At 46.0% G+C, this 12,194-nt stretch overlaps 1 protein-coding gene across 1 annotated transcript in view; it reads right to left on the reverse strand.

Annotated features, from left to right (window-relative positions):
* Positions 1 to 925: 925 nt before the first annotated feature.
* The window catches only part of dok1a (docking protein 1a), an 11,508-nt gene continuing 239 nt past the window's right edge, over positions 926 to 12,194 (reverse strand). Inside the window, exons 2-7 of the mRNA XM_084929820.1 lie at positions 11,053 to 11,131; positions 5,330 to 5,445; positions 5,141 to 5,251; positions 4,969 to 5,038; positions 4,346 to 4,518; positions 926 to 3,450 (exon numbers count right to left, since the gene is read on the reverse strand). Of these exons, the coding sequence (XP_084785946.1) occupies positions 2,605 to 3,450; positions 4,346 to 4,518; positions 4,969 to 5,038; positions 5,141 to 5,251; positions 5,330 to 5,445; positions 11,053 to 11,131 (1,395 nt within the window). The 3' untranslated portion in view covers positions 926 to 2,604. The remainder of the gene's footprint in view (positions 3,451 to 4,345; positions 4,519 to 4,968; positions 5,039 to 5,140; positions 5,252 to 5,329; positions 5,446 to 11,052; positions 11,132 to 12,194) is intronic.

Below are 12,194 nucleotides of genomic sequence, written 5' to 3' on the forward strand. Positions count from 1 at the left end.
TTTGGTGGTAGATACAATAAATCTGATCAGAGTTATGAAGGACGTTTATGCACAAAGGCCTCACACCAAAGGTACAGCTAGAAGTCACGTGATGTCACCTGCTTCATGCAGGCCTTTATCCAAGGAAAGGAAACAACAGGCTGGCACAGGGAGGACACGAAAACTCTAAAGGCCTAACTGAACACGAGGACCAAGCCCTTCTTGATAAAGGCTGTAACAGCGCCATCTTGTGGTCACATTTGTGCATTACAGCATAAAAAAAAAACTGGCTGCCGTTGAGCAGTCGGCAGCTGACGTCTTCTAAGCAACAAGGACTAAACCATCGTTTATGTTTCCTCCGTTTTGTATTATTACCTGTTGGTTTTGCATCTAGAACCTCTTTTAGGATTATCGCGCATTAGTTCGGCTTCAGTCACAGAAAGCTGTCACCGGATCATCTCTGCAGCATGTCTGCACACGATGAGCAGATAACCTCAATGTGACGAACATTTGATTTAAAAAAGAAAGGCTGAAGTTACAGAGGGTCATGTTTCCCCTCGACGCCCTCAGGTGGAGCACACAGATCCAAGTCTACAGTTTTAGGCGCCTCCACCGTCACATATGAAGCAGTCCTGTGTTGTGAATCTTTTTCTATTAACTCAGTCAAAGAAAAGTCATTTAAAAGCAAAACATTTTATCCACAAAGGTTTTGTTTCACTGTTTAACCACAAATTATGTCTACAGTTCATGTTGGAGTGTTGGAAAATCCAGCAGTGCCGCCTTGTGGTAAAGAAGTGAAGTACATGTCTAAGCACATCATGTGATGGCTTCCTGTTTTATCCGTGCGTGATGCATGTCCCCCCCTGCTGATCAAAGTTCATCAGTGCATCAGGCTGTCTCCACCCTCCCACCCTCACGCTTCTGGTTTTGTTGCTTTAGGTTGTTACGTCGATTAAATTTAAAGGAAATGAATGAATGTATAACGTGCGACTTAAAACAATGAAATCAGAATCATAATATTTTATTAATCCGCAAAGAATTTTGTGATCACAGTCACAACAAACACAGTAACACACTGAACTAATTAAATAATACAGTATATTACAAAGTTTACAATATGTAAGAAATATTTCTAATATGTACAAATATGTTAGTTATAAACATCCAGATTATTACAGAGAAACTTTGTTATTTCCACTGTGGAGGACGTGCTGCAGGCTGCAACTCCAGCACTGTGTGCTGTGTATTAGATGGAGGAGTTGTGCAGGAATGATTTCCTGTGTCGTTCAGTGGTGCATTATGGGTAATCTCAGTCTCTCACTGAGCGTGCACCTGTGATTGCCCAGCATGTTACAGAGTGGGTATTATCCATCATTGTCCTCATCTTGGACAACATCCTCCTCTCCAGTGAATGCACTGGAAAAGTAAAAAAACATGGCCTCACAGTGCTCGCCGGCTGGTCCAGGTGGACAGAGACACGATCGAGCAGGTAGATGATGGCGTCCTCAGCAAACTGAAGGGGATCCTGATCTGATAGGTCAGAGATGGTCCAGGATGAGTCTTTCCAGGGTCTTTGTGACGTGGGAGGTCAGTGCCACAGGCTGTAATCCTGGGGGCCACTGGGACGTGGTGTCTTTGGTACAGGGACGAGGTGTGATGACGTCCACAGCACTGGGACCCTCTTCAGACTCAGCATGAACAGTTTATGAAAGACTCCACAAAGCTGGGGGGTCTCGAGGACATGGGGACTCACCCGGTCTGCTGCTTCTCGTTTGTCTCTGAAACTGGTCTTGACTGAAAGTGACGTGTGGGGGAGGGGCCTCAGGCAGCGGTGCAGTGTGGTAAATATTTACTCTGATTCATCAGGTGTTTGAACACGACGCCAACACTCCAACTTTCCCGATTGTTTATGTGAATTTCCCAAATGTACAAATACGTAAAATCATCTGTCCACACAACAGTGAGCACTCAGAGCAGAACACAAGAAAAACTGTCCAGAAGCATCTTCTGTTTTTATATCTGTATTACATAGTGTTAAAAACACCAGGATTCATTCAGTGGAACAAAGGTGTCATATATTTGTTTTATTTAAAGCACAATATTAGAATAAAGCACAATAACACTTACGGTAACAGATGATGGCGATACCTGTCATAGCTCCTATATTTACACAGAAACATAGTAAGGCCCACGTATGTAACATGACTTGGGGACATTTTTGCAGCATACATTTGTACATCGTAACCAAACAAGCGTGTTTACAGTTTTATATGTAAAAAATCGTGTATGAGAAGTTTTCTATGTGGAAAACTCAGTCAGAGTATGAATTTGCAACACGGGAGTGCTAAACTTATAAATATGCAGATAAACAGACACATTAACATAAATCACATTCATGCAGGTTTATTTATTTACCTGTCTTAATGATTAAATATTCATATTTTAGGAAGCAAGCAAGAAGTTTCTCAAACATCTGATCCCTGACCTTACAAAACCGGCAGTTCCTCCGACGTCCAGCCTACATCACCTGTGCTGCGGTAACACGGCCACGTTTAACAGAGTTTTCAAACAAGTTTAATATGAAGAATGTCAATGATGGTTTCAGATGTTTTGTAAACATCAGAGTTAAATGATGCCCAGGTTTTCATAGATTACATCATCAAGCGGACAATCCGAGGCTTTTGTTGTGCTCCTGTTGGCGATAGGAGACGTGGAGGAAGGGGTGCTCTCATTGGATGACGAGGGGCTAAACGACGGTGCTTTCTTACAGACATGAGCGTAAAGATGAGCGAAGGGGTCGGCCTTGGCTTCGCTTTTCAGAGACACTTTGCTCCATCTGCTGGGTTGGGCGTAGACCGCGTCACCCTCTGCTGAACCCTTCGTTTCTTCTTTTTTCTGGAGGACGTTGTCTTTGTTCTGGTGATGGCCGATCTTGTCGTACACCTCCGAGTAGACCGAATCCGGGTCGTCCGCGCGAGGGGGGGGATGCGGAGCGGCACATGGGGGTTTGAGAGGAAGAACGCTCGCAGGGTCGATATACGTGGCTCTGACAGGCGGGGGTTTTGTTACAGGCCGGATGCAGTCAGTCGGATTAGCGTATATGGCCTCTGACTGGTCTCCGTGGTTACCTGCAGAGGAGCCAGCAGGGATCAGTGGGAGTGGCATGAGGGTGATAGGAGGCGGGTGATCTTCCCGAGCATGTGCGCTCTCTTCTCTGCTCTCCTCTGTCCTCAGCTTGTTCTCCAGGATGGCGGCCATGTTGGTCATATCGGGGACTTTGGGGAGGGGCGAATGAGCCTGTATGGTGGTTACCGCAACCTTCTCTCCCTCTGGGTTTTGGTTGGTCGATGAAGTCTTCAGTTTGATGGTGCTCTGAATCAGGGCGAATATCTTCTCAGCCTGCGGCGTCTCAAAGATGAACACTCCAGGACCGGAGTCGCAGCGCCGCCCGGCTTCGATGGTTAGGGTCAGCTGGGAGGAGGAGAGAAAATAAACGTCTTACACTTGTGAGGCTTCAGTTTCACTTAAAGCTTCCATCATGAACTGAACTTTAACAAGAATGTGAAAGAATTTCAGGTGAAACTTTTCTGTAACACTGTTTTGCACCACATGATGGTGCAGCAAGCTAATCCAGCACCCAGCAGGAGAGGAAGAGCTGGTACCCACACGCATGTGGAAGCGAGATATGGCTGAAGAATTATCACCAAACACAACCACATTTGATCATTTTATATAAATGATAAAAGTGAAACACGGGCAAACATAAGCACGGTTCCTGGAGAGTGCTAACATTTTTGCTCTTTTTCTGTTCAGGCGCACGCCTGCAGACGATATCGAGCCACCAGTAAAGCTGACGGATTCAGAGCTCCATAAAAAAAGCTCCAAAACCTCCCTGCTGTCGGGCTTGAGTCCCGACCTCAGGCTAAACACTGACTTTTCCTGCTTCTCCTTACAGTCTGGTAAAATGGCGCCCCCCTGTGGTGAAAGATTTAATAACAACATGCAACAGGTGATACAAAAAGCACCTTTAAATTGTGACCATGAGCAGCACACACCTTAAATGGCAAATGGCCTGTATTTGTATAGCGCTTTTACTAGTCCCCCCTAGGGACCCCAAGGCGCTTTACACACCCAGTCACACACTGGTGGAGGCAGCTACAGTTGTAGCCACAGCTGCCCTGGGGCAGACTGACAGAAGCGAGGCTGCCGTATCGCGCTATCGGCCCTTCTAGCCAACACCAGTAGGTGGTAGGTGAAGCGTCTTGCCCAAGGACACAACGACCGAGACTGTCGGAGCCGGGGCTCGAACCGGCAACCTTCCGATTACAAGGCGAACTCCCAACTCTTGAGCCACGATCGCCCCCACCTTATCATTCCCGTATCGCCTCAGGAGTTCGTACGGCCACTCGTGAACAACCTTCTTCTTCTGGGTTTCTTTCAGAAGCAGCGCCTCCCGTCCCACCTGCAGCCAGTACGCCCCCTGCAGGCCGCAGCGGGTCGCTGCCTCCGTCCTCTGAATCGCCACCCTGAACTCAGAGGCTGTAAACAGGGAGGAGAGTCTGTCATTCATTACTATGCAAATAAAGCAAAGCAGAACACCGATGTGATAATTTAACACAGTTTAAATACATGCACGAAATTTTCCTCAGACAGTTATACTGACAGCATGAGCAAAAAGTGTGAGGCTCAGCTTCTCTGTGCTCCTTTAAGGATGTTTCTGAACACTACGTCAGAGTGCATGTTGAATGTTAGGAAGGTTATTACGGTCCACTTTTATTGAGCAGCCAGAGAGAGCTGAATATTACATTTCTGCAGTATCGTGTACATCCCTGTAGCTCACTGTTTGCTCAGCGTCTGTCAAATTTTCCCAGACTCACGTTTATGTGACCGTGTCAAAACTGGGGGATGCAATAACTGCTCATCCTGTTCCATGGGGGGCGCTCTTAACCGATATTGAGTATTTGGAGAAGACAAAAGCAAAGAATTTACCTTCTTCTACTGAGACATATATCTGGTTCTCCTCCATTTGGGGCTGCTTCGAGCGTGGACGGCCTCCTTTCTGAGAGAGCGAATGAAGCAAGCTTAAATAATTAGCTGTGAAATCATGAAGCTGCACATTTGTGTGAAACGTAAAGAGAAGGAACATTTGTGTCCTTCACACCTGAAACGTGCTTTGGCACAGTTTGTCCACCCAGTCGGCACAGTCGTCTCTGAGTGCGGCGAACACCATGGTCCTGTCCTGAGTCTCCACGCAGAACGCCCACATGTTCTCCTGCAGACACAAACCAGCTTTAAGCATCTTTTCGACTTCTGACGACTGGAAACGTGAGAGGAGAGTATGACGGCTCACCATGGGGCAGGCCTCAGCGTTCGGGGGGAGTCTGAGGACGCTGATCAACTCGGACAGTCGGACCACCTTCACCCTCCGGTCCCCGTGTTTTCTGACCCCAGTGGCGAGATCGCCCCCTGCAGGATGCACCGTGCACAAACAGGCAGAGAGTTACAGCTGAGTCGGCGGCGAACGCCTGACAGACATAAATCACGCGGCCCGTACGGCTTCTTCTCAAACCAGAGCGACTCAAACAATAAGCTTCGATTCTTCTCCGGGTGGAGAGACGTGAGGCGACATGTTTGCCTGAATGTCAAACAGCCGCAGGCGATACTTCCACTCGCAGGTGTGGGAGTGTTTGTGGCTGAGCTCTGGTTTAAAACCAAGTAAGATTCAAATGTATGTGTGAGTGAGCTGAACACCAATATTACTCGTCACAAGGAAAAGGCAGAGTGATATTTAAAGATGAATCTGTTTGTAAAGACAGGATTAAGCACTGAATCATCCTGTCATACTCACTCTCATGCAGACCTGCGAGCCACAAGCTCGACCTGCGTTAGCCTGCAGACTCGTGTTTATCTGACTCATAATTTAACAGATAAACATCCTGTTTTATCCACGAAGCTCTGAGACCAGTGACAGACACGATAAAGTCGTCATGTAACTCCTGTACTCAAAATCATTTTTGCAATCAAAGAAGTCGCCCCCTGCTGGCAAAGAATGAAGGTTTATGTCACTTGTCAGATCGGAGCTACATTCATCTTTTATAGATACATTTTGCTATGAATCGGTTCATCCATCGAGCTTTGGGTCATGGGGGCAGCAGACACCCAGACCCCCCCTGTCCATCCACCTTTTCCTAACTAATCAAGAGGGACTCCAAGCATTCCCAAGCCAGCTGAGATATAACCTCACGGTCAGTCCAGGGTCTGCCTCCGTCCTTCCTCCCAGTATCCCAGCAGGCATCCAAGCATCCGCCACCATCTTCTTTTGATGTGGAGGAGTAGCAGCTGTACTCCAAGCTCCTCCTCTCATCTTTCAGAGGAAGATCATTTCCACATTATCAGTAACTACCCAGAGCAGAAGGTGACTGTAGATCATCAGTAAAGCTTCACTTTTACACTCAGGGCTCTCGGTTTGGCGTTCGCACCAGTCCATCTGTTGATCTCGTGCTCTGCTCTTCCATCACGTGTGAAAAGACCTCGAGGTGCTTCAAATCTTCTACTCGAGGCAGCGACTCATCCCGGATCAGAGCGGGCACACCACCCATTTCCAGCTGAGGACCATGGCCTTGGAGCTGCTGATTCTCATTCCTGCACACTGCTCTCATGATTCAAAGAACCTCGTCTTCTCTTAATAGCAAAGCTGAAATCCTCAGGCCACCGAAGCTGAAGAACAGAAAGTGAAGAATGTTTCAAAAGTAGGCTTGAAAAAACCCAAACTGGCATCCCAGTTCCAGAAATTGGAGTATTTGGAGCACAGAAGGAGACCTGGCAACACGGCATGTATGTTGTCAGCAGAACCTCTGGAAGGTGGAGGCACTTTGCAGCTCGCACATGGATGTTTCCGATGATTTTCCCGGAGTAAACTATATATTTTAGCAGTGATGTCGTCCCTCTGTCTTTGAGGCCTCTATGCAGATGACAACAACACTGCAGACTTTCTCTAAACTCCAGCTAACGTGGAGAAGTGGGGAAGAAGCAGGAGAGAGGTGTCGAAGTAAAAACTAAGTTTCTCCCTCCAAGTGAGAAAACACTTGATTCATGCAACTTTTTGACCTTTATTGGATTACAGTGACCTGCTTTTCATGAACGCACCTGCCCGCTACCTAAAGAGGTTGGATACTGTCCACCATTGTGCTTTATGTTTTACTACTGGCTCTTCCTCTGCAGAAGGAACTGAAATGATCAGAACGGGTTACCTCGGGGAGATTAAGTCTGTCTTAAAGGAACGAGAGAATAACTCTTTTACTCAGCGTGATTGTTTTTAATGTCGCTCTAAATTTGATCTGTTATTTTATATTTTTCACATGTTTGTACAGGATATTGTATTTGTTTAAAATGTTATATACTTGAGAAGTTCAGCCATCCGGGAGGGGCTCAGAGTAGAGCCGCTGCTGCTCCACATCGAAAGGAGCCAGCTGAGGTGGTTCGGGCATCTGACAAGGATGCCCCCTGGGGCCTCCTGGGTGAGGTGTTCCGGGCATGTCCCACCGGGAGGAGGCCCCGGGGCAGACCCAGGACACCCTGGAGAGATTATATTTCCCCGGATAAGCTGGAGGAGGTGTCTGGGGAGAGGGAGGTCTGGGCTTCTCTGCTTAGGCTGCTGCCCCCGCGACCCAGCCCGGATAAGTGGAAGAAGATGGATGGATGGATGTTACATACTTATGTGGTACGTGTATTTTGACTTTTGTTGCTATGATACAAGGTCTCTCTTGGAAATGAGATTTTTTACCAGGATAAATAAAGGACTAATAAGAAGAAGAAGAACCCCAGATAAATAATTTCCTGTTAGTGTAGCTTTCTTCCTGCTGTGAAACACTGAGTTTCTTTCTGGAGCTCAAACACACTGACTGCATAGAAACTTCGGACTTCAAACTTCTCTTATTTTTACTCCACTTGTGTATTTGTGAGCAAAAGTCAGCGAACCTGTGCAACCTCAAACATTCCTGTGTGCACACACCTGCAAAGCAAACAGCAAAACTCGGTTACACGCTGGACTTTGGACACTGGATCAATGCTTGAGTCAATGTTTAACCTCAGTTTGGTTGAAGTGTGCTTGGCGTGTATTGAGACTTGCTGATAATTACAAAATAAGGTGACGTCTGATGTGTTTGCAGCAGAATCTGCAGAACATCTGAACTCTTGGTCCAGACCAGAGATGGGCAGTAACGCATTACTTGTAACGTTACTTGTAACGCGTTACTGTAATCCGATTACTTTTTTCAAGTAACGAGTAAAGTAAGGGATTACTATTGCAAAAACGGTAATCAGATTACCGTTACTTTCCCGTAGGAACGCTGCGTTACTGCGTTACTCAAACCGTGATTTTTTTGCGAGAATGTCTCATGACAGTGACGTAAGCGAGTGCGACATTCGTGACAACAGCTGTGTGCAGATCAACAATGGATCATATATCGAGTGCGGAGAGAGTATGAGCGTGCAGCGTTTAAAGCGTGGAAGTACTGACCTTACTTTGAGTTTGATTCCATAAAAAGTGACAAAAACATTAGCGTCCGTTGTGCGTGGGAAGAAAACTTCTTTTTACAGCGAAAAACCCCTAAACAAGCACCGAGTAGCTACGACGTAACGGGAAACTCACAGAGAAACTCGCGGATTCTTCCACTGACCGCTGCGGCACACCTGCACCAGGGTAAACCTCCGCCTACCTCACTCCTGCTTTACAGGTGAAAATAGAGCAACAGGACCGCTAGTCTTTGACTTTATTTATTTTCTGCTGTGTTTTACTTGCATCTATTTGAAAGACTGAGTGTAAACACAAAAAATATTTTATTTTATGTGCTGGAATGTGCAGAAAATAGGTTTAAATATTAAACACATTTCTTCCAGTCAGAGAATGTTGCATATAATTAAATGTTTGCTTGATGCATAAAGTTAAAAGATTAAAACTAATAAAACAAGTTTTAAAAAGAGACTTTTCCATTTGATTACATTTTGTATGATGGATTATGCAGAAAAAGTGGAACTGGGCTGAAAGATCTATCACTTTATCACCTATTCAGGTTGTAAATCGTGTTTTTAAAAAGTATCTAAGTAACTAAGTAATTAATTACTTTTGAAAATAAGTAATCAGTAAAGTAACTGGATTACTTTTGGGGGGAAGTAATCAGTAATTAGTTACTGATTACTTTTTTCAAGTAACTTGACCAACACTGGTCCAGACGAGTGCAGGAGCTGCTCCCCCAGGCCTCTGGTCCTCCTCTAAGTACTCCTGAAAGTATATTTACTTTTACTACTTCCTTTGTAACATCAGTACTCTTGCACTGCTGATTCTACTGCATCTCCCACACAGCTGAACGTAATTTGCTAAAAGTGGCATCAGGATGAATCTGAGATGAAAAGCGGTCAGTTTCAGTCGACCAAACGTCACCATGCAAAAACCCAACCGAACACTAGGGGTCAGTATTGTCGCACATGTGGCAGCAGTGAGGATTGTTAGCTGGTGTGTCTGTAGATGACAGAGAGATTACTGTTCTCATCCCCAGATTCAGTTCAATTCAGTTTCATTTATACAGCGCCAAATCACAGCAACAGTCGTCTCAAGACGCTGTATGATCTTTATCATCACTCATGAATCTCTGCAGGTGAGAGGCGAGGAGCATCTTTGTTAGCATTAAAGCTGTGAAACATCCCTGCATGTGTTTGTGTGCAGGTCACAGAGAAAGGACTGAAGGAAGCACTGAGGTTCTGTGACGAGCAGCTCTCACCGTGTCGGACACTTTCTGGCCTCTGCGTTGATCGCACCTTTTAAAGACCGCTGCTGGCAGCCGTTTCTCTGCTTCGGCCCTGTTCTCGTTCACAAACTCTTCTCTGATGTTCGTGTGTCGTCCATGTAAAACATGCATGTCATGTGTTCGCTGTGCAGATGCTGCCGCTGAGCTTACATAACATCGCCCTCATCCCGGGCTCTGTTAAAGCGTCAGATCCGGTGCTCGTGTTCAGCGGCTGATGCTCGGCCCGCCGCTGCATGCATGACATGCGGTTCAGCACCACCAGCATCCCTAACATGACACGATTCCCCGCCTTTTCGTGCTCGTGTAGTTTTATTTTTAGCTCCCCAGGAACTGATATGAAGCCGGCTTTTAGTGCTGAGCGTCTCCACTGAACACGAAAGCCGAGTTTAACTTAAAGACATGAAAGAAATATTTAATTAGTTATGTTTTTCTGTTTAAGCTGAATATTTTAGACAGTGCAGACGTCCCACAGGGGTAAAGTAAAGAAAAGGTCTGGAGAATCACAACATCAGAGGATGATTGAGAGTTTTTCTTTATAATCTGCACTTTGTGTCCACAGTTTTGTGTCTGTAAATAGAGCATCAACATCAAAGCTGCAGTTCCAGAAGTGAGTCCATGTTTGCACGTGCAGGATTAGAGCCACTGCTGCGATCATTGCTTTCTTATGTAATCAGGATTATGACCAACACTTCAGATGCTCTACCTTTATAATACAGTGGTTCGTAAAATCTGTCTCGACCGCCTGTTCAAAGGTGTATTCCAGCTACCGACAGGTGACAAATGAAAGGATGAACCCCTGTTTCCTATCTGGAAGCATCAGTCTGCTGTGGAATGTGAATGCCACTAACAGGCATGGCTGATTGAATCACCGCCATGTTGTTCCTCCAACAGGCACACGCGGGGGGGCTTGAGCACCTGCCCCTTCAAACATCTCTGCACGGCCCTGGAGCTCCCCACAGCATTTCATTAACCTGATTAAACTGTGAAAATCTGACATTTAGTGTCACGTATTAAATATCACCTCAAATATCAAAGTGGAACAGGATAAAACCTGAGACGTGATCGTGATGTGACGGATAATCCAGGGAGATGGCACAGAGCTGCTCCAGCACCTGCTCCCTCAGTCTGAGTTCAGCTGGACTGGAAATAAACTGGGCTTGGTGTGAAATCAGTGAGCTTCAGTCTTATTTTACTGATGTGAGCGCTCAGTAACTAACAAGAAACTATCACTGTTATTTTCATCATTCACATAACGAGTGGAGCTGTTTACCTCCCATATCCTGGATCTCCAGTCGGCCCACTCCACTGCTGCTGGGGGGCGTCAGAGACAACCACACCGGCTTCCATTTCTGAGGACAAAGAGAGACGTGAGCGCCGTGCTGCGTACAAACAGGACACGCCACATGAGAATTTATCAAAGGAAAACAAGGCTGTGGGTACGGAGGGCCCAGAGTGTCAAATGAAATGCATAAATATGTATCAATAAATTATTTAAAATATTCAAACATTTCATTGTTTTACAGTTTCATTAATTATTGCATCGTTCTGTGCAGCAGCTCATCGTGAAGTCATTTACATCAGTCACTGTAACTGCAGGTCATGGCGCATCGATCCCAGATCGCGATGCAACAAAACCTCACAGACAGCCGTTTCCATGGCAACGTGGACACTGCAGGGATAAAACAACAAAGCAGGGTCTCAGTCTGAGCTGTCCTCCTGTCCTCATGAGCCCACACTCCTGACTCTACCTGCCAAGTTCAAAGCTAAGAAGTACAAATTCTGTGTTCACTGGTTTTTAGATCAGGGTTAGCCCCGCCCCCTGACTTTGATGGGTGAAACCGTGAAATGCTTTAAATATTAAATTAGATTTTTTTTACTGATTAATTGTTCACTGGATTCATTCAATCATGTGTTTCACTTTGGGCACTCTTGGTCCTCCGTAGACAAACTCCTCCACCTTCTGCCTCGATGGCGTCAGCCTGAGCCTTTCCTTTATGAACGCCATGCATCAGAGAGGTCACGTCCGGCGTGTCCTACATGAGTACAGACCCTGCGCTCACCTATGATCTCAGTCCTTTCACAATAAAAGCAGGAACGCGTTACTACAGGTAAACGTTTGGCAGCTCGTCCTTCAGTAAAATGATCGTCTGTGATTTTTCCATTTTTCAGTCACAGTTTCGGGTTGGTGTTGTGGGTGTGCTCGTGACGTAAAGGAGTCGGTGAGCTCACACGGCGTGTGTGTGTACTTTGTTGTGCTGGAATGTGAAGCTGTGTTTCAACATGTTGGTTCAAACTCCCCGAGCCACAGAAACACTGAGATCCCGTCTTTGGTTTTTCCCTTTTCTCAGCCGTCAAATCAAAATGAAGTGTGACAAAATGTGCATCTTCCTCCCGTTTTTGTTAGTTATCTAC

Source organism: Perissodus microlepis, chromosome 6 (assembly GCF_051167445.1).
Source record: "Perissodus microlepis isolate ML-2025 ecotype Zambia chromosome 6, ASM5116744v1, whole genome shotgun sequence".
NCBI classification, from domain to species: domain Eukaryota; kingdom Metazoa; phylum Chordata; class Actinopteri; order Cichliformes; family Cichlidae; genus Perissodus; species Perissodus microlepis.